The sequence below is a fragment of the Tachysurus fulvidraco genome, chromosome 22 (genome assembly GCF_022655615.1).
Source record: "Tachysurus fulvidraco isolate hzauxx_2018 chromosome 22, HZAU_PFXX_2.0, whole genome shotgun sequence".
Classification (NCBI taxonomy): domain Eukaryota; kingdom Metazoa; phylum Chordata; class Actinopteri; order Siluriformes; family Bagridae; genus Tachysurus; species Tachysurus fulvidraco.
The window spans coordinates 10,988,737-11,012,041 of NC_062539.1; the positions used below are offsets into that span (position 1 = coordinate 10,988,737).

Below are 23,305 nucleotides of genomic sequence, written 5' to 3' on the forward strand. Positions count from 1 at the left end.
GTTTCAATCAGGAGAAGTTGTGATGGAAGGCATTAAAAACTTGCCAAAAGCTATGTGCATTTTTTTGGACTTGCATACCAAATCGATGAAGAACACATTCCAGTTCATTCAACAAGTTCTTCTCATGTTGGGCCACAGTGAACTAAAACCCAAGTTACAAACATTGAAAAATCAACTTACAATTTGATTTTCACAAAGGAATTGAACAGATTATTATTTTCGTATTCTGTTGTAAGTGATCTAACGTTTACCAGTGTTCTGTGCTAAAAGTGTATGGGATGTTTAAAATGGCAAATCGTTCCGCTGTTGATACAAGTTAAGTTTTTAATTCAAATGTTGTTAACATTGCGTGTGCGAGAGTGAGTGTGTGTGGCCCTTTTGCTTCATTTCAAAAGTTAGTTTTAAAAGCATGGCTCCAGTTTTAAGTGTACTTGAGTACATTGCAGTGTTACCTATTTTGTCAACAATAAAAAAATGAAATGGTGTTATTGTTTAATTTCTTATTAAATTAATACATAAAATCTAGTATAGTAGTATACATTCATAAAATACATAATCTCATTAAGTAGTATAATTTAAATTATAAAGACTTTGCTTAAATATAACATTTACTTCTACTTAAAATAATTTGTTTAACTTAATAGTTGTTTTCTAAAATATTTGCTCAAAAACATTTGTAATGTGAACTAATAAATTTATAAAAAGACTACTAATGTAAACTTGACCTATCGCAAGACTTGAGATTCTATGTTCAAACAACCTAACTTGTTTAGTTCATCCTGTGTAAAAACTAAAATGGTTTAGTGCAACGGGTTTCCTCACAAATTTTTAGTAATGTCAACTAATTCGGGTTAAGAGTGCATGACCAAATGTACCCTGCTTCACTCGATAATGCTTCAAAAGTGCCCTTTCTGATGAAGCCATGAATGTGCAGAGCTTACATTGCCATCCTTTAAGATGACCTAAAAAAGGGATAAATATTGTTATAATTTTCCAGAGTGAGGAAAAAGCTTAGAAAATCACTCTGGATCCCTCATATCCAAGTCATCTGCTTTTTGAACTTTTACCATCTGGATGGTGCCACAGAGTCCCAATTACCAGCACAACCAACTTCCTTATCTTATTTTTATACAACAGCAAAATCCAAAATGTCTGAATTAGCACTTTTTCAATTGATGTATCTAATAATTGAACATTTGCTCTGACAGAAGCGCCAAAGGAAAGCTCATGAGATCAGCAGTCTGTCTTATAGTTTGATAATTGGGGTAACGTTTAGATTACAATCTTTATCTGCTTTTGCAGAGCTGAAATGCACCCCCTCTAGGAGGGATTTCTGCTCATGTGCTACTGTACTACCACTATCAGGGCTTTTGAAACTATTTGTACACCATGCATTGAGCCCAGTACCAGCACACACGCTCTCCTATCTCCCATCAGACAGCAACACAGCGATGAGACTGACAGGACCAAAACTGTACATTATTAAAGGCACACCGGAATTTGTCATGGCATGTCCTTAGCCAGTGAGTCAAAAGTAAATCTAGTTACTGTACAGCTGCCGGACAGAGGAAACACTGGGCAGACTTTAGATTTTTAAAACGTGTTTTTTTTTTTTTTTTGCTTTTCATTTGTGCAGTGTTAAAACAGGTATTTCTCTTTTGTCCAAGTTTTAGATAGCGGATAATGCGTTCCCTAAACGGTTTGATTAGACAAATTCATGATGAAAAACAGGCGCCATTTCAGAAAGTACTTACCTAGCTTACATACCGCATAATGGCTGCAACAGTTTTCAAGAAAATGCAGCCTGAGGTTGTTAAGAACAATTACGGTTAAGTTAAGGTCACTATTTCATTAACCTTTGCATTAACGTTGTTCGGGAAGATTAGGAATATTGATGAGTAATGTGTAATAAATGTAGTTCTTAAAACATTTACCTCCATAATTATCTCAACCTCACTAGGAAATTCACTTGTTGCTTTCTCATCACTACTAGCAGCTTCCCCTTGCACCTTAAGGTTATGCAAATTAGCACGAGCTTTAAACTGCATAAACTAGGACCCCTGCTTTTCTCGATATACATGCTTCCATTAGGGAACATTATTAGAAGACATGGGTTTAATTTCCACTGTTATGCTGACAACACACAGTTATATATCTCATCAAAATCAGATGAAATAGCCAAAGTGTCCAAATTAACTCAATGCCTTAGACAGATAAAAGACTGGATGAGCTGCAACTTTCTGTTGTTAAACTCTGATAAGACAGAAATACTACTTATAGGTCCAAAAACCAGTGCACAGAAACTCTCACAATTTAACTCCCATTTAGAGGGATGTACTGTTACTAGTAGCTCGACAGTGAAAGACCTGGGTGTTATATTAGATAGCAACTTGTCTTTTGAAAATCATATCGCCCATACCACAAAAACAGCCTTCTTCCACCATAGAAACATTGCCAAGCTGAGAAACATCCTGTCTTGCTCTGATGCTGAGAAGCTAGTTCATGCATTCATGAACCTCTAGACTGGACTATTGTAATGCATTACTAGGTGGTTGTCCTGCATCTCTAATAAATAGGCTACAGTTAGTCCAAAATGCAGCTGCCAGAGTTCTCACTAGGACAAGAAAGTATGACCATATAACCCCAATTTTATCATCTTTACACTGGCTACCTGTTAAGTTTAGAATTGATTACAAACTGCTGCTACTTACGTACAAGGCTCTTAATGGTTTAGCTCCCATGTATCTAACTAGTCTTCTAACACGTTCACAAAACTCAGGACTTCTGGTAGTTCCCAGAATATCTAATTCTACTAAAGGCGGTAGAGCGTTTTCTTATTTAGCTCCCAAACTTTGGAATAGTCTTCCTGATAGTGTTTGGGGTTCAGACACACTTTCCCAGTTCAAAAGCAGATTAAAAACTCATCTCTTTAGTCAGGCATACACACACATAATACATCCCATAAAATTATGCACCATTACGTCAGACTTGCACATTTTTATGAACAGCAGATATGTTAATCCCTCTACACTGCTTTTCTCTTTCACACCCATCCCGAGGCATCCAGACATTGTACCAGCTCCGATCATCTTCCGTGCGATGAAGATTTTGGACCTCCACTGAGATGAGGCTGACTCTGAGAATCCTGAGACATCTACAGATGTACCAGCTCCAGTTGGACTCTATGATACCAAGAGGAGATCTGAACTCCATGTGACCTTTACACCAATTCAACATTTGTTTGACTGTATATTTGTAATCACACCCTCTAGTGTCACCCATATGAGGATGGGTTCCCTTTGAGTCTGGTTCCTCTCAAGGTTTCTTCCTTACCAATTTAAGGGAGTTTTTCCTTGCCACTGCTGCCTGTCACCTCAGACTTGCTCATTGGGGATAAATACATATACATACATACATACATACATACATACATACATACATACACACACACACACACACACTGAACTATATACTGTATTTCTTGATTTTTTACTATATTAATTCTCTATATTTCTCTTTATGTTTACCTTCGATTCTATGCTTATGTTCTGTAAGGCTGCATTGAGACAAAGCCAATTGTAAAAAGCGCTATACAAAAAACTTGAATTGAATTGAATTGAATAAACTAACCTTTACTAACCGCAGACTCTTCCCGTTCACAATCTTTTAGCCTTCTGCTAACATAAGGCTAACTGGGCTATGTCTTTGATGCTGGTCTTCAATAATCTTTCCATCTCAATAATGAAACCTCTACGCTGCTTTGTAATTACATTTGATTTCATAGGAGCAGATCCTTTCACATGTTCAGATATATGCTTTTTATTGCTAATGATCGTCGAGACGGTCATACAACTTAGGCCAAACATCCGGCCAATATTCGTCTGTGTTTCACCCTTATCCAAGCATTTAACATTGTTTTAATAAGTGTTGGCCCCATTTTTTTTTTTTTTTTGCACATTTGTCACACTTTAATGTTTCGGATAATCAAACAAATTTAAATATTAGTCAAAGATAATACAAGTAAACACAACATGCCGTTCTTAAATGAAACAAAATGCAAACCCACATGGCCCTGTGTGAAAACGTGTTTGAAATAAGAAAGAGACTGGGCAAAAATGGCCTGTATGGCAGAGTTCCAAGATGAAAACCACTGCTGAGCTAACAGAACATAAAGGCTCATCTCAGATTTGACAGAAAACATCTTGATGATCCCCAAGACTTTTGGGAAAATCTATGGACTAACGAGACAAAAGTTTAACTCTTTGGAAGGTGTGTGTCTCATTACATGTGGCGTAAAAGTAACATTGCATTTCAGAAAAAGATCTTAATACCAATTGTAAAATATGGTGGTGGTAATGTGATGATCTGGGGCTGTTTTGCTGCTTCGGGACCTGGAAGACTTGCTGTGATAAATGGAACCATGAATTCTGCTGTCTACCAAAAAATCCTGAAGGACAATGTGTTCTGCTCGTGACCTCAAGCTGAAGCAACCTTGCGTTCTGCAGCAGGACAATGATACAAAACCATTAGCAATCCACATCTGAATGGCTAGAACAAAATGAAGACTTTGGAGTGGCCTAGTCAAAGTCCTGACCTGAATCCTATTCAAATGCTGTGGCATGACCTTAAAAAGGTGGGTCATACTCGAAAGCCCTCCAATGTGGCTGAATTACAACAATTCTGCAAAGAAGACTGGACCAAAATTCCTCCACAGTGCTGCAAGTTATCGCAAAAGCTTGATTGCATTTCTTGCTGCTAAGGGTGGAACCAGTTAATATGTTTAGGGGGCAAACACTTTTTCACACAGGGCCATGTAGGTTTGGATTTTGTTTTCGCATAATACTAAAAACCAGGGGCGGTTCTAGGATTTCATCTTTAGGGGGTTTAGCCCTCAGTGAGAATTTAAAACAAGAAGAGTTCTATATTATATATTATATATGACTACTCTGGTAAAAAGAATAGTGAAATTTCACTGCTTTTGGTTGCCGTCTTTGCGTCTTTCCGCCGATTAACGTTATAGATAAACGCCTCCAGCTCTGACTGCGCGTGCAAGCTGCGCGTACCTGTGCTTTTCCGTTAAAATAAAGCAGACAGCTGATGACGCACTTTTGAAAGACTACAACACACGCGTGTAAAAGCAAAGTAAAAAAAATCGCTCTTGGATCAAACTGATAAATAATTTTCTTTCCCATCGACGACATGTCCTGCATTTTAATGTAATTTTTATTGTTTATTTATGAAAGAAAAAAATATACTTATAGTTTTATGGTGGTTGAGATTACAGACAGGGGGCTGAAGCCACCCTAAAAATGGTCTAGAACCGCCCCGATAAAAACCTTCATTTAAAAACTGCATGTTGTGCTTACTTCTGTTATCTTTGACTAATATTTAGATTTGACAAACATGCAAAAAATAAAAAAATCAGGAGGGGGCCAACACTTTTTCACACCACTGTATCTACTTTCACTTCCATGGCTTTCCTTTTTTTTACTGCCTTACTCTATCTGCCTTACGCTTGGGAGTCATAATGACGGGCAAAAAGTTTCTAAAAAAACAACACAAACGAAAGAGTGCGAACGAAGCAAAATTCAAAATGGCGTACAACCGGTGAATGAACAACACCGTCTTCCTCGTATAGCGCCGCGTCGCAAGCGCCGTACATAAGAATGACGGAATAAGACTTTATTAATAAATTTATCGGACATGGCGACATAGCCAGGAAACGCCGTGCAAGTTATCGTTAAGTGGTTGTAGAGTACAGTCGTGACTAAAAGTTTTGAGAATTACAGAAATAGTTTTCACAAAGTTTGCTGCTAAACTGCGTTTAGATCTTTGTTTCAGTTGTTTCTGTGATGTACTGAAAATTACAAGCACTTCATACGTGCTTTTATCGAATATTACATGACATTTATGCAAAGAGTCAGTATTTGCTGTGTTGGCCGTACTTTTTCAGGACCTCTGCAATTCGACTGGGCATGCTCTCAATCAACTTCTGGGCCAAATCCTGACTGATAGCGACCCATTCTTTCATAATCACTTCTTGGAGTTTGTCAGAATTAGTGGGTTTTTGTTTGTCCACCCGCCTCTTGAGGATTGACCACAGGTTCTCAATGGGATTAAGATCTGGGGAGTTTCCAGGCCATGGACCCAAAATTTCAACGTTCTGGTCCCCGAGCCTTTTAGTTATCACTTTTGCCTTATGTGCTCCATCGTGCTGGAAAATGCATTGTTCTTCACCAAACTGTTGTTGGATTGTTGGAAGAAGTTGCTGTTGGAGGGTGTTTTGGTACCATTCTTTATTCATGGCTGTGTTTTTGGGCAGAATTGTGAGTGAGCCCACTCCCTTGGATGAGAAGCAACCCCACAATGGTCTCAGGATGCTTTACTGTTGGCATGACACAGGACTGATGGTAGCGCTCACCTTTTCTTCTCCTGACAAGCCTTTTTCCAGAAAAAATCCACAGCAAAATAATATTTCTGGAATAATATTACAAACATAGAGACTCCGAAGAGTAATATATTCATTCATTCATTCATTTTCTACCGCTTTATTCTACAATAAAATTAACATTTTGGGTCTCTTTTTTTAATGAAAATGGTTATAAAAACGTTTAGCCTTTATACTGTGTGAATTGTTATTTATACTGTGAATTATTTTGAATTCGTGTTGTTATGTGTTCCTTTTATACATTCTATTCATTTTGTAGTACGTTCTTTTGTAGGAGCTTGCGTACGCTCGCTACGCCTTTCACACGATTCCCACTAAGTATCTAATAGCCGCGCCCCTACATTAGACGGATTCGGAAAGAGTAGCTGGCTTTACTGCAGTTACCTGTTCCCATAGTAACTCTTCACAAACAAGAATGGTGCGCAGTAAGTGCTCTTCGTTTTTACTCATGATCTACATAGATCTAAAACAACAACGTTTAGCATTTATTTCTACATAAATACATCATGATATATGATCATTCTTTTTAAGATCTTTATATTTACGGAAAGTTTGTAGATTACAGTTTTAAGTGAAGACCGAGTTGCAGCTCGCTAGCTGGACCGGAAGCAGTTTAGATGTAATAATCAAATAGACGAGAGAAAGCTAACTATTAGTGAAATTAGTGAAAAAAATGAGACCGAAGAAAATGACTCTGTAAGCAGCGTTTGTAACTTAATATACCATTTTCTGCGTGTGTTTTTTTTATTCTACTGTCCTGCTGTCTATAAAGGCTCCATCTCTACTTTTAAAACCCTGTTTATCTTGTTAACCAAATGCTGATCCTACGACATGAATTGATTTCACGTGTTTTCTGCAGTGAGGATTAGACCAAAGTCAGATCTATAATGCTCTCTATACTGTAAGATTATCTCCATGTACAGGTGTAGTTAAAACGAAAGAATACTAAAACCAAGTATTATATAAAATAAGAATTGAACAATTTAGTCTTTTTATTATTATAGTTATTATTATTTATTATTTTGCCTGTATTCTGCATCTTATTGAAATTGTGGTTACATATCAAATTAAGTAAGCAGCATAGGAGAAGCACCTGGATATGTTGTGGACATGCACACACATGCATAGCCCTTCCAACCAATTCTTGAAGTGATCAATCATTACTATTTTCATTGAATTCTACCTTCATTGTATTAATGGTATAACTTACTTTTCTAACCAGTCACTAAGGATCTCATCCGCCGTTGTGCTGAGCATAACGAATTTGAGATCTTTTCTCTTGAGGAGATTTCACTACATCAGCTGGGCATTGAACGGATAGAGCACATTGACAGGTGGTGCAGAGACCTGAAAATCCTCTATTTGCAAAACAACCTCATTTCTAAGATAGGTACAAAGACTCAATATGCTTTTGATTTCGCTATGGTGTTATCATGACTAAAGCAATTTATTTTACTCATTGTTATGAAGAATTAGTGTATGTGTTCCATAGAGAATGTTGGCAGACTTAAGAAGTTGGAGTATCTGAATCTAACACTGAATAACATTGAATTGATTGAAAATTTGGAAGGTAAAAACTATTTTTTCCACTCTTCTTTATGTAAATTATTGAAGTAATTGTTGGAATGACACAGATTTAACTGGGATTTTTATGTTTAATGTGTATGTCAATGTCTATGATACATGTATAGGTTGCGAAGTTCTTCAGAAGCTTGACCTGACTCTGAATTTTATTGGTCAGCTGAGCAGTGTGATGTCCTTGAAACAGAATGTGCATCTTCGTGAGCTCTTTCTTGAAGGAAATCCCTGCACTGATTTCAAGGGTTACAGGCAGTATGTGCTGGCCTGCCTACCTCAACTGCAGGTACGTCAAACTGCACAATCAGGCAAACAAGCTTTCAAATGTTCTCTTTCAGCCGAGTTAAGTTTCAGAATTCCCTGATTAGCTGGGTGAGTAATTTATGGAAATGAATTAACATCAGCATTGTGTTTTACCTCCATTACAGCCCAGAAGACTAGATAGAGCGATTTTATAATGAGAACACACTTGCTTGTGGCAGCTTAAGAACACTTGCTAGTGTCAATTAAATGTAACTTAATTGACACTCTGGGCGATAAACATGGTTAAGATTGTGTCAACTATGTACAGAGCCATTTTAGCTTGCTTTCCTAGCTGGTAGATCCATCTGTACTAATTGGGTGTTACAAAATATAATTGAAACACATCACAATAAATTGTGTTCAAATACCAGCACTTAAATATGTTTTTCTCTCTGTATTCAATTGCATGCTGATCTTTAATCATTAACAGAGGATAGACAGCACAGAAATAGGACGAGCAGAACGAATACTGGCGCTACAAAACTTTGATGACTTGAAGAAGTCTATCTTAGAACAAGAGGCTGAATATGTGAAAATGAGAGAAAAGCAGAAGAGGGAGGGGGTGAAAGAGCCTTCAAGTAACAGCCCACATGACAACCATCTCACGAGTAACTGGTGAGTATGATTTATTGCACAACATAAAAAGTTCAAATAGTCAAACGGTGTGTGACTGTGTCTGTGTGACTGTGTCTGTGTGACTGTGTCTGTGTGACTGTGTCTGTGTGACTGTGTGACTGTGTCTGTGTGACTGTGTCTGTGTGACTGTGTCACTGTGTTTGTGTCACTGTGTTTGTGTCACTGTGTTTGTGTCACTGTGTTTGTGTCACTGTGTCTGTGTGACTGTCTGCGTGACTGTGTCTGTGTGACTGTGTCTGTGTGACTGTGTCACTGTGTCTGTGTGTCTGAGTCTGTGTGACTGTCTGTGTGACTGTGTCTGTGTGACTGTGTCACTGAGTCTGTGTGTCTGAGTCTGTGTGTCTGAGTCTGTGTGTCTGTGTCACTGAGTCTGTGTGTCTGAGTCTGTGTGTCTGAGTCTGTGTGTCTGTGTCACTGAGTCTGTGTGTCTGAGTCTGTGTGTCTGAGTCTGTGTCTGTGACTGTGTGTCTGTGACTGTGTGTCTGTGACTGTGTGTCTGTGACTGTGTGACTGTGTCTGTTTGAGTCTGTGTGGTTGTGTGTGTGGTTGTGGGTGTGTGTGTGAGGTTGTGTGTGTGTGTGAGTATGTGTGCGTGCATGTGTGTTAGTGATGCGCGGTTCGCCTTTATATCTGCAAAAAAATTACATTTTGATAAATCTTGGCTGGGTCGTGGGTAGATGAGATGCAAGTCATTAATGATGCAAATATTAACTACATACTTTAAATATCAGAGGAAAATTAGCTTTCATTCTGGGAGAAACGAGATCTATTCCCACGGCTGCAGCGGCTTCTTTGCTAGGAGAATCTAGTGCGTTCCTGCAACATGCGGTGCGAGTGAACGCTCAGTGCAGCAGTCCGTCCGTGCTTTAAAGATATGGCCAATTTGCCTGAATTCCAACAGTTCGCCGTAGAGCTTTTAATATATCGTGTGTTCTGTAGCCTATAAGCAAGGAGTTAAGTTCAGCAGAATCAGAATCAGAATCGAACTTATTGCCAGGCACTGTAGGATCTACATGTACAGGAATTTGTCTTGGTGTGTTGGTGCATATTAATAATAGAAAAGAAGCATAAATATAAAAAACAAAGGTTATAAAATGTGAAACGGTGACATTCCAGCTAAAGTCTGAAAGGAAGTAGTCTGTGTTTATTCTATTTATAAAATGTAGCTTAATCTGGCCAAAGAAGAACATTTTGTTTCATAAATAAATAAATAAATAAATAAATGAATAAATTTATGTTCATTTAAAACAACATCCATCTAGTGTATTATGTCTAGAACAGATCACTCTAACTGCACCGAATGCGCTGTTAAAAACCATATCATCATGGTGAAAACTAAGAATTAGTATAATTGTAATGTGACAATTGGGTGTAAAGGTCTTATACAGAGAAACCTATGGTGGTTAATTTGAAGCAGCGGATTCGGGTGACGTTTGACCTGATCCGCGCATCTCTAGTGTGTGTGTGTGTGTGTGTGTGTGTGTGTGTGTGCACATGCATATGTGCCATTCACAGATTCATTATGTATTCAGCCAATACTTCTCAAATATAATTTTTGGATTTTTCCACTAAGTAAATGCATTTGAACAAAAACGGTTCCAAAAAATACCTGGGATATATGAATGGGACCACTGTTTGGACCATGAAACAATTTATCCTCATTTTTTTCCTTTATACACCACCACAATTGATTTGAAATGAAGCAAATAAGAGGCAATTGAAGTGTAGATGTTCAGCTTTAGTTTTGATTAACAGAAAAAAATATTGTTATACTGTTTAGAAATTACAGCCATTTTTTTCACAGGATAATTGAAAGTAAAGTAATTGGACAGTTGACTGATAAATAGTTTCTTGGAAAATTTTGACCTGTTTCATCATTATGCCATGACACATGCAGGAAATAAAAGATCTGGTATTTATTCCAATTGTTACATTTTTACACTCTCAATATGCAGTCCAGCGGTGTTGATACAAGTGAATTAGGCCATCACTATGCTAAAAAAAAAAAAATCAGACCTGTAGGTGAGATAGTAGAAACTTCAAGATTGGTAAAGGATTTTATTTAGTATGAAGAATTTTAGGTATGTGTTGATGTATGAATAAGCTTTCCAGAGATTAATATGTATAAAAAAAAGAGGACTGAAAGCCTGTGACTATAACAGCTGCTTGTATTTGTGCTTGTGTATTTTGTTTTAGTCCTCAGATAAGTGAGAACTGGAACCAAGACCTGGATCTTCCGAATCAGAATTCAAACCCAGAAGATAAGGATAAAGATTTTTGGAACAAACCGTGTGACTTTACTCCTGAGTCAAGACTGGAAGCATATGAGAAGATAAGATCATACGAGATAGTGAGGTACACAAGAAAATAGGGTCATAAGTGGTTGGAGGGAGTGAGAAGCACTTTGGCAGGAAGGAATTGGTGCTAAGTCTGTAATGAACTAAGAAATGACACTGACATATAACAGTAGTTGCTCAGGAGTTGTTGATTGCACAATTCCAATTGAATATAAACAGCTATAGAAAGGACATTATTTACATTTACATTATTTACTGTCCGGTGTCACCCAAATTAAAAATGTTTTCACAATTGCCACAGGTTTGCTCATTAGGAATAAGTGTTAGGGATAAACTCAATTTTAAACTTTAATTATTTTTTCTGTTTTTATTTTCTGTAAAGCTGCTTTGAGACAATGCTTAAGTGGACAAAAAAATCTGTATGCGGATTTTACTATCCATCAAAGGCTCTCATCACCTGTAGCAAAAAAGCAGAGTTATGACAAAGAAGTCAAAAAGTGAAATGTTTAACTGAGAGCAATCATAACAGAAATGTCTTGATGATCTTACATTCTACACATGAAGGGATAATTACATTTTCCTGTTGCCCCAACACTGCCTAACACATACACACACACACACACACACACACACACACCACCCGAGTAGAAGTCAAGTCTTGTCAAGAAGCTTTAATTGATATTTCAACCATATATGGCTGACGCAGTACATAGTGAAATGAGACAACATTTCTCCAGGACCATGGTGCTACATAGAACAACACAGAGCTACTTAAAACAACACAGAGATAAGGATTTAAGAAAGAATTTATAATTTATGTCCTTGGTGAAAGGAGTTAAAGAAAGTATCGTGTTAGTTCACACATAAATCAAGCGTTGGTTCACACATAAATGAAGCATCGCATTAGTTCGGGCAGACCACGTAGTCAAGCTGCTAATCAGATGTTCACGACGCACACCAATCCGCTACGACTTCCGTAATTTCCTCCTTTAAATCTTCTTCTTCAACCGCTTCTTGCGCATTGCTGCTGCTGTGATTCAAACCCCCTCCTCCAACCCTGACTCCTCCCAGCTAGAACCCGTTGTCCAGTACCGATTAAGTTATCTTCATGTATTTGTTTCTCTCTTTTTTTCTTCCTTTCTCCTTTCCCCTCTCTCCCTTTATCCATTTATTTTTCAAAACATGTAAACAAGCCTATTCATACCATGCATGATTTTGGTTCTGATTCTGCTGCTATAACAGGGGGTCTATTTTATTCTCCAGTCGCTGAAATTTTGCCCAGAACAGAACCATACCGCTGTAAAAAAAATGCGTTGTGTAAAAATAAGATGATGATGTTGAAGATCTTAATAAAGAACAAGAAGTTTATTCCAGCATAGCAGTGACAAAATACATGGCGTACTTTGGGTTCGTCGGAGTCGGTAGGAACCCAGAGCAAATCCTGCTCACGCATTTTATACTGTTTTCCTCTTTGTAGTTTAAATGAGGTTCTACTTTGAAGGTGTGTTGAGCGTAAGATCTGAGTGTCTCCCAAATGGCTGGGTCACACCTTGTTATTTAGCCAGATGTCTTTAAATGTTATTCACGGTCACGTATACCTTGTCTTGTTATTGTTACAATTGTTATCACTCAAATCGTCCCTTTAAATGGTAATCGCGGTCACCGCGGTCACGCAGACCTTGGCTTGGTATTGTTACAGTTATCAACCAAATGGTCACTTTAAATGGTAATCGCAGTCACGTAAACCCTTTGTTCATGGTGATCCTTGATGTCCTGCTGCCGTTCCCATATTTATTAATGAATCAGGTTTATACGTTTAGAGTCCTAAACATATTACCTTATGATACTTGAACCTTTTTAGGAATGAGCTCTTTTAGATGTGTACCTTGGAGTGGAATTTGGGTGCAATTTCTGTAATTTCTTACACCGCCAACTCTAACTGTATACAACACTAATAAACCTTAATTTGACAAAGTGGTCATGACTGAAAGTGCCTAATGTGCAGACTAGTTCAAACAGTATGAGACAAAAGACAGTGGAAACAGACAATGCAATACACTACAGGACAATACACAAAATAGGTGCGCAAAAAAGATGGTGCTATTCCCAAACCAGACAGTGATGCAGCTGCTTAGGATGCTTTCAATGGTCCCTTTTGTAGAACATGGTCAGGATGGGTGGGGGCAGACTTTCCAAGTCTTCTTAGGAAGTAAAGATGCTGCTGGGCTTTCTTACTGATTGAGCTGGTGTTAAGTGACCAGGTGAAGATCCATCTTTGTTCAGTGGAGAGTGGTCACTCTGTGCTCTTCTGAAGTCAACGACCATCTTTTTAGTTTTATCAACATTCAGAGACCTTTTGTTGGCTCTACACCAGGCAGCTGTTGCAGCTCCTTTCTGTATGCTGACTCATCATTCTTGCTGATGAGACCCACCAAGCACACAACCCTGAGGATCCCCAGTGCTCAGTGTGGTGGTACTGGAGATGTTGTTCCCGATCCAGATTGACTGAGGTCTCGCAGTCAGGAAGTCCAGGATCCAGTTGCAGAGGGAGGTGTTCAGGTCCAGCAGGCTCAGCTTCTCAATCAGGTGCTGAGGGATTATTGTCAAGTCAAGTCAATCTATAGCTGTACATAGTGAAATGAAACAACATTCCTCCAGGCTGCTACATAAAAAACACAGAGCTACATAAAACAAAACAGAGCTACATAGAACAACACAGAGCTGAAAGTAAGATGTCCTAGCCACATAAAGTGCAACCTAGGGCAAACAGTGAAAATGAAATACAGTGCAGACAGACACAACAAAACACTGCAGGTGGGGCTCCGCACTTTACACACCGGGGATGTTAGAGCAAACAAGATCCGGAGTGTTTTCCCCTCTCATTGTCCACATTCTGATGGAATTTAGGGAGCACTGATTTGAAATATGCAGGGTTGAAATCTCTGGCAATAATTAACAATTTGTCAGGATGAGCATTCTGCAGATCATTAATAGCCCCATAGAGTTCATATAATGCTTCCTTAGCATTAGCGCTGGCTGGATTGTATAGTCTTACGTGAAAACAGTGGTGAATTTCTGTGGTAAATAAAATGGCCTGCATCTAACAATCACAAAATCAACTAGCAATGAGCAGTAATTAGAAACAAGCACAGAGTTCTTGCACCTTTCCGTGCGAGCCTTACAGCACAGAGCTGTATTTCTGTCAGCATGAAACAAGGTGAGCTCATCTAGCTGAATGCAGCGTCTGTAACTCTGTCACTGAGCAACGCCTCCGTGAAAACAAAGATGCAGCAGTCTCTTCTGTTGCAGGACTACTCAAACTGAGAGGATCCATTACCATATTCATTTTAAATACTAACAATGATTAAATTAAAAATGTTATATATCTAATTATTAACAAGTGGCTGGCAAAATTACATTTTCAGAGTCAAAGCAAGCATTAGTGTTGCATTATGTGTTTGTGACATATGAGGATGTTGACAGTTGGAAAACAAATCCAAATATTATATAAAGGCAAGAACAAAGTTAGGATATTGGCAGTAGATGCAATGAGAGTAACCAGAGAAAATAGACAACCATATAAGTCAAATTACAAAAACAGGAATCCTAACCAGAAAATGGAAAGATATTTTGTATAGACAAGTACGAAAAGTACGATATATCCATGGCTGTTGGATGTTTTTGGTTGACATGTTTGTATGCAACTCTTTGTGAAACTTTTCCAATTCTGGTGTTGACATGGCGGTTTATGTTGCATAAATCATGTAAGGTGATTTATAAGGTAGATTTGGTGAGATAAGCAAAATCTCTAGAAGGCAATATCAACTTTATAAACTTTAATGCTTACACTAATGTTTTGGCACTTAGCTTCAACTAATGTTTTGGAATTTTAGGCTACTCAGTATCTAAGTAAAGTTACTTATTTCATGGAGGATTTTTAAAATGCATGCTCCTCAAGCATTATTATGCCAAACCCCCACTGACTTTCAGTTTACAGCATTTACTTACTGCATTGTCTGTCCTCTAGAACCTGTTCAGTGCACTTTAGATTAAGCTACAGGAAAATGTCTGATGGAAACAGAGTTTGTTTCTCCATTTTAAAATGTTATTAAATTGCTTTACCTCCAACAGTAGAGTGACCTCCAACAGTAGGACATACATATACAATCCATTTTATTGGGAACCTTTAGCCCATATAGCACCAACAAACATGGCGCTTATAGTCAATAAAATTTTTTATTTTTATTAGATTTTTTATGTGAATATTGGTCACAAATCTTGAGGTGTATATGTATGATTTTATGCATTGTGCTGTAGCCACGTCATTTGATTGCATTACTGCTTAAATGAGCAAATGTTTAGTTGTTATCCTGTGTCCTGTTAATGACTGGTAAGAGTATTTTTGAGCACTTGGTAATATTCTGAATATTGTGGGTGTGTTACAGACATACTGTAAATATCTTCACTTAAATTCACACTCTCACTCAGTCTTCTGCTATGTTGTATAGAGAGCCAAAAAGAGAAAATAAACCTCCCAGAACTTTGATCACGTCTGATGGAAGAGTTCTAAACGTTAATGAACCAAAGTATGTATGCTTGCACAGACATCTATACCTATGGCACACATTTTAGCACTGACTTATAGCTCACTCCATTATTGCCCCATTAGGTTGGACTATACTTTAAAGGAAGATGAAGAAAACAATTGTTTGCTTCTGGATCTGCATGTATACAGGTACACACACAACAGTTCTCTAATACAGATTGGAAGATCATTGGTTTGAATCCCAGGTCCACCAAGTTGCCACTGCAGGGCCTCTGAGCAAGGCCCTTAACCCTCAATTGCTCAGGTGTATAAACTGACATAAGAAAATGTAAGTCACTCTGGATAAGAGTGTCTGCTAAATGCTGTAAACGTAATCTGCTAAATGCTGTAAACGTAATGCCCCTTTTCCACCGAGGCAGTTCGAGTGCTGGTTCGGAGCCAGAGCCTAATTTAGAACCAGTTCTTTCTTTTTCGACAGCCGAAGCACTGGCTCTGAACCAGGAAAAGTGGTTCTTAAGTAGCACCAAAACGTTGCTGGTCTAGACTTAAGAACCGCTTGCATCAGGGGCTGTGGGATGGGCTACCGTTAGCGCCTTTGATAATATACAAATGTTTAATACTCTTTTACTTTACTGCAATATGATCAATTATCAGCAGACATGATAGTAGGTAGCTACTTTTGTAACTTTCTCGGTTACAACCTCCGTTTCTACAAATTCCATGTAGCTGCATGTGCACGTTGTATTCACCGCGTTTGGATGCCAATGTAGGTTCACAAAGCCATGAGCATTTACAGTAAAGCAACATCTGCCATTTTTGTTGTGTTTGCCGCTGCTGCGCTAACGTTGCTGGGAAATGTGACCCGTATACCGTGACGTCAGACTCAGCTCTGTGATGGCTCTCTAACCGATGGAAAGCAGACCGGTTCTTAGAACCAGCTTTGAACCAGCACCAGTGCTAGCTCTGAACCAGCACCCGTTTTTTTTGGTGGAAAAGGGGTACTAGTAGCCTACATGTTAGCTTGTCCAAGAATGTCCAAGAATGTATAATATCCTGTCTGTGAATGGTTGCAGGCATTTGGACACTACCTTGCTGGATGTGGATGTTCAGCCTACATATGTGAGGGTGACTGTAAAAGGAAAGGTACAATATTGCTTTTCTTGCAGAAACATTTACTTACTTGTGAAGTTCATACATGCACAATTGTATCCTGTCTGTGTATTTCTCTGCCCCTCCTGTAGCTTTCTCTTTATCTTTTCTCTCAAACTAACTCCCCAGTCTCACTCCTCGATTAGTTTAATTGGCAGTAGCTGCAGGTTTGGTGGTCATTAATGCATATTGCTCACTTCTGCTCACTTCTAAAGCTATAGAGTCCAGCTAAAGAGTCTCTCTCTCTCTCTCTCTCTCTCTCTCTCTCTCTCTCTCTCTCTCTCTCTCTCTCTCTCTCTCTCTCTCTCTCTCTCTCTCTCTCTCTCTCTCTGATGGGCAGACACACACCTGATCAATGTGCATAGGGCCTGAACTGTGCGTATATATGTGTATGTATGTGTGTATAGGGAGAGAGAGAGAGGGATGCGTCCATAGAATAGGACAAAATTTAAGAAATACAGTATGCAGGAATACTAAAATTGATTATAGAATGAATTAGTGACTTAAGCTGTCAGGATCCAGCCCATACTTTGGCCACATGCTTTTGTTTATGTTCTGTGTCACGTGCCTGCCCCATCCTTGTCTCTTCCGTTCCACCCCTGCACACCTGCTCCTTATGTGTTAATTGTGTTGTGTATTTAACGGTGCTGCATTGCCTATGGTGGTGCGGAATCCTCTTCCTTTGTCGTCTCGTGTCAAGTCTTGTCATGTCTTTGTCCCTTTTTTGTGTTTTTTATTTATTAAGTCAGTTTATTTTTATGCTATCCTGCATTTGGGTCTGTTTTTATCCCTGCGTCCCTGACATAAGCACCAATAAAAATAATGCATTGTAATACCTCAGTAAGGTATATGCTGACTAGCTCTACTCAGTGAGTCAGGACAATTATATCAGCTCACAATGATGGTGATTCCTTAGAGCTGAGCTCTTATCCAGAGGTATCAGCTTTAGTCATCTTGATAAAATGCCCAAAAACAAATATTACAAACAGCACAGCAATTCCACAACAGGAGATAAAAGTGTAGTCAGTCAACCCATAATACATGTCTAATCTCAACTGGGTTACTCTGAGAACACTCTCCCTACTGCCCCAGAGGGAATCCTCACTAGAATACCGACTTCTGGGTTTGTGGACGTTTTACTTCCGGTTTCTACTTCCGGTTGTGTTAGCATAAAAATAAGGTGCTCGCTACCATTTACATGAAGTATAGTCATTGTTCGTGCATACCAAGCCGTTTCCTTTGTCTGTTATTTTGCCTTACCGTGTATGACCTATTGTTCTGTTTTCCGGATTTTCTTTTTTGTTTAGCTTTAACCTCTTGTCTGTTCTGTTCGCCTCACTGCTCACTGTTACCCTATTAATTCCTATGTACCTCCCACCTTGTTGTGACATTGTCCATTGTAAAAGGGTCTATTCACTTTATATTGATTCAAAATTAATTGAGTGTGTTTGCAGGTGTTCCAGATGGCTTTGCCTGATGAGGTTAAACCAGACAGCAGCACAGCACAGAGATCTCGAACTACTGGCCACCTGCTTATCACCATGCTCAAGGTACTTGCATGAGATAATGCCATAGTATACTGATATACTGATCAGCTATGACAATAAATCCACTGATTATCACTGATTATCACTGATTACAATGACAAAGGGGTGAGAGACATTAGGCAGCAATTGAACGGCAGCTTAAAAGGCTTTTTTTTTTAAATTAAGTCTTTTCTTAAAATGAATGTGGTAGAAGCAGAAAAAAATAGCAGTTGTAAGAATGAATGACTAAAAAGGACTTTGAAAATTTTGATGGCTAGACAACTGGTCAGATCATTTCTGGGTTTTGTGGGTTGTTCCCCGTATGCAGTGGGTAGTACCTACCAAAAGTGGGCCCAAAAAGAACCCCAAAGCTTACTCATGTGCAATGGGACAAAGACTAGCCTGTCTAGTTAAAAACCCACCACAGAAGAGGTACAGTAGCACAAGTTGCTGATTTGTATAGCACTCATCTGGGTCTGAAGATCATGCTGTAAGTTTCACCAAAACCAGAACCTGGATCCATTGTAGATAAGCACTTTGGGACAGCGTTGGGCAGTGCTGTCATGAGAGCTGCCTTCCTAGTCCTTACCCACATCTTTATTTCTTTTTGACCTGAAAAACACTTGAAAACATAATGAATTTAAACCCCCCCTTAAAAAAAAACAAAAACACAGCACACAAAAAACATTACAAGCACGTACAACATAAACTTGCCTATTTACATTTCCCTTATGACTGCCATCAGCTTTTTATGATATTAATGGATCTATGTGGAATGATCTATTACCAGGTTGACGGTTTTTAGTTTTGTGACGTGAATCTCTGCCTAGTCTATCCCAGTGAGCAGACCATGGGCCCTCATTTTGGTAATCTTTACCACAACCTCATCACTATTTTCAAATTTGTGATGGTGCACAATCTGACCAGAATGCATTTTGTTTTTCTGACTTTGCCCAATTTGTTGAGTAGTTTGGTGGAAAACAACAGGCAAGGGCATTTTTTATCAGGAATTGACAAGTAGACTTTGCTTCCTCTAAATCTTTGAACAATGTTTCCACAGATGAACTAAGCATGCTGTTGTTAGTTTTAAAGCGTGCAATCTCACTCTGCATCCTAATATTTTCTTCTTTCCAGAGTATTTCACTCATCTGTTAATCTCTTTTAGAGATTATCCCATATCATCTAGTCTAGATTGCAGTTGCTCGTTTTCAGCCTTTAATGCATTTACAGTCTTTCTAGTGACTTTGTACGATGCACTGCTTGCAGTGCATTGGCAATCTGTCCTTTTTTGTTCTTGGGTATTTTATGGTCATTTTCAAACTTAGAAATAGCCCACTCATACGGTTAATCAACCATGTTCTCTATTCCATCAAACATTCCCTGAGAACCGTGTTTTTAATGCAAAGAAACCCGACGTACTGTGGTTTTGTCCGACATACTGTGACCGTGTTAAACTAACGTTTTTAGTCCAAAAGTGCTGGGGTTAAGAAGACTGTTGTAAAATATAACAAAAAAATAAACCCGACGTACTGTGGTTTTGTCCGACGTACTGTGACAGTGTTACATTTTAAACTGTTTGTGAGTTTGTGAGTGTTAATGTTTGTGACTGTTTGAAAGTGTTTGGGGGTTATTGTTTGTGGTTGTTTGTGAGTGTTAAGTGTTACTTTAGTTGAACTTGAGGCCAGACGGAGTGTGTCTGTGCCCGAAGCAGAGAGACTTTTGAGTTCAAAAGCCCAACATATTGTGGCTGTTTTGTTCATTTGCGTCCGTAGTACTGGAGATGTGAATAAATAGACTAACGGTTGACTAGATAGCTTGTAGTCACAGAAACCGTGTAAAGTTTAAAGGCTGAGAATTAAGGAAAGCTGTGAGTTTGTAAAAATGGAACGGCTGATTGTTAAGTACCTACCTACGCTAACCTACCCTTTTACTTAACCACAGTGCATGGACTTAAAACACAAGTTTAAAACACTGTTACAGTCTGAAAGACAACATCACACTACCTCGGGTTATTGCTTTACACTCTACAGAGCCGCGGTGCGTCGGGCTCTTTACACTGTCACTGTTTCGGTTACTTTAGAAACACTTTAAGCTATAATTCAACTTCTGTTAGAATCTTAAACAGAAATGTACAGAATAGGCTTAACAACAATAATAACTCCTACTGCTTATGATAAGTAAACTATCATCTATGTTTTATTCTACACTAAAACATTTCTTTTCTGGGTTTTTTAAACGAGGGGGTTCCCTGAATCAAAAAACAGCGTAAAAGAAGAAAGAAAATACCACTTTTCTTACCTTTCCCCACTTTTTTTTGGAATCTGTTGCTGGGTGGCTCACCAATGTAAGAAATAAAATGCGTAGTGTAAAAATAAGACGATGATGTTGAAAATCTTAATGAAGAACAAGAAGTTTATTCCAGCATAGCAGTGAAAAAATACATGATGTACTTTGGGTTCGTTGGAGTCAATAAGAACCCAGAGCAAATTCTGCTCAAGCTTTATATACAGTTTTCCCTTTTGATAATTTAAATCAAGTTCCGCTTTGAATGTGTATTGAGTGTAAGGACCGAATGTCTCCCAAATGGCTGCGCTTCACCTTGTCTAGCTGATGTTTTTAAATGTTAATCATGGTCACGTACACCTTGTCTTGGTATTGTTACAATTGTTATCAACCAAGTGGTCACTTTAAATGGTCGCAGTCATGTAGACCCTTTGTTCATGGTGATCCTTAATGTCCTGCTGCCGTTCCCATATTTATAACTGAATCAAGTTTATACGTTTAGAGTCCTTTTTAGGAATGAGCTCTTTTAGATGTGTACCTTGGAGTGGAATTTGTGTGCAATTTCTGTAATTTCTTACAAGGTACAGTAGCACAAGTTGCTGATTTGTATAGCGCTTTTGGAGAAAGTTTGGTGCCGAAACTCACAGTGCATTGCTGTATATGTGGCTGTGTAGCCACAAACAAGTCAAAGTGCCCATGCTAACCCCTGTCCGCCACTGGAAGTGTCTATAATGAGCATGTGAGCATCAGAACTGGATTATGGGAAAATGGAATATAATGACCAGGAATGAGGAAATTTTTTTAACATCATTTGGACAGCCTATTACGTATGAATCACTTACCTGGGGAGGAGATGGCACCAGGATGCACTATACAGTAGAAAGAAACACAAACAAACACACATAGTCATGGAAAAAGAAAGTACACCCTTCTTCAATTCTATGTTTTTATTTATGAAGATAAATAAAGTGTATAATTTCTATTAAGAAACATAGCAAACAAAAGGTGAAAATACAAATAGCACAACAGATTTCAATATATTTTTATGGTCATTTTTCCTTCTAACCGAATAGTTAATTGCTAAGTTAATTGCAGACATATGCTACCTTGTGGACAGCATGTGGTCTATGAAGTGGCAGCTTATAGTATTGAAGCTTATAAATACAGTAGAATGTCAAATATTGTGTTATATTGGAGCTTATTAAGGTAGTATTTATGCCTGCCTAGTAGAAAACAAATTATTCATGATCTAGGTGTTTGTCCTGTGTACGGGCATCCCCATATATTGGCCATTTATTGCATATAGATACTGTAAATCAGACATATGTGACACTGTTAACTTGTCAGAAGAGAAGACTGAGAAGTTACAAATGTGTTACAAATGTGTTTTGTTTGTTCAGGCGCATGAAGAGATAAAAGTGAAAAAAACATCTCATAAACTGACTGGCATTGGAAATAAGACTTCAGAGATCTCAAACGAAAAAAACAGGTAATAAAACACTCTCTACTCATCTGGTTTTATTTCTCAGCTGCTAGATTTTAATTTACATGTTCAGATAAGGATATATAATTTATATACATGTAACAAGGTATATTATGTAATGTGATGGCTGAAGCATTGTAACATATGTAAGTTAGAAATAGGCAGTGAATCAATGCATATTCAATCAACATGTTGACATTTGGTGACACAATCTGTCACTTCACACCAGCACACAAAATATGAGGCTCAGTGTATATAAGAAATTGAAAGTGGCATATATAAAATGCAAGAAAATTGAAAGTACATCTATTGTATAATTTATATAATTTTATTTCATAAATGTATTATAGAAACCAACTGCCTTTGATTATTTGAGCCAACCAACAAAGTTCTTTGTATCTATCAATTTAAATATCAAATGACTCAAGGCAATATTTTTTATTTGATTTATTGTGGAAAATTGCAAAAAGCTAGCTTACAGAATGGGTGTTTTAAACTTTACACACAGCATGTAATATAAATGAAAGAACCTTAAATAATGACATTGTCTTGTAACATGCACTCACACACACAAATATGCATCTCATATGTATTTTATGTCTGATCTAACAGTAGCAGTATATATATATATATATATATATATATATATATATATATATATATATATATATATATATATATATATATATATATAATATACATGGTGCTGGTTATTATCTCTTGGTTCAGTAATCTTCTGAAATCTGGCCTCACTGGTAATATTTTAACATCTCTCTCTGTCTTATTTTCCTTTGCTGCTTTCTACAGGGTGATTTCTGGTTGTCAGAGATTAGAAGTTGACCCCAGTAAAAGCTTTGCTGCACAACTAGCCAACATTGTCCCTAAAGAAGAACGCACTACACATGGTCCACTGCAGCTCTCCTGGCCTTGTCGAGCCGTATCCAAAGACTTTGTGGATGACCCTGACGTGCCCCCTCTCATATAAGAAACACAAAGAAAGGAAGAATTTATGAATATAAGAAATATGAGTTATAAACTATTGTAAACATAAGAATA

General features: G+C 38.0%; 1 protein-coding gene across 2 annotated transcripts; it reads left to right on the forward strand.

Moving 5' to 3' along the window:
* The first annotated feature begins 6,718 nt into the window (after positions 1–6,718).
* On the forward strand, positions 6,719–23,305 carry dnaaf11 (dynein axonemal assembly factor 11). Of its 2 annotated transcripts, XM_027176807.2 has the most exons (12): positions 6,719–6,873; positions 7,671–7,838; positions 7,941–8,018; positions 8,140–8,312; positions 8,760–8,944; positions 11,162–11,320; positions 15,771–15,848; positions 15,932–15,997; positions 16,882–16,951; positions 18,412–18,507; positions 22,167–22,255; positions 23,057–23,305. In XM_027176807.2, exons 1-12 carry the CDS (start codon positions 6,864–6,866, stop codon positions 23,232–23,234), a joined length of 1,350 nt encoding a protein of 449 aa, XP_027032608.2. In that variant the 5' UTR covers positions 6,719–6,863; the 3' UTR covers positions 23,235–23,305. The 2 variants fall into 2 exon arrangements, with proteins under 2 accessions (XP_027032608.2, XP_027032609.2); XM_027176808.2 differs by lacking the exon at positions 6,719–6,873 and having other exon boundaries at positions 7,925–8,018.

Bases quoted from the DNA above. Each gene is read 5' to 3' on its own strand.
- dnaaf11 (XM_027176807.2), top strand. The intron at 7,839-7,940 runs GTACAAAGACTC...TGTGTTCCATAG, and splicing joins CAACCTCATTTCTAAGATAG to AGAATGTTGGCAGACTTAAG. The intron at 11,321-15,770 runs GTACACAAGAAA...TATGTTGTATAG, and splicing joins AGATCATACGAGATAGTGAG to AGAGCCAAAAAGAGAAAATA.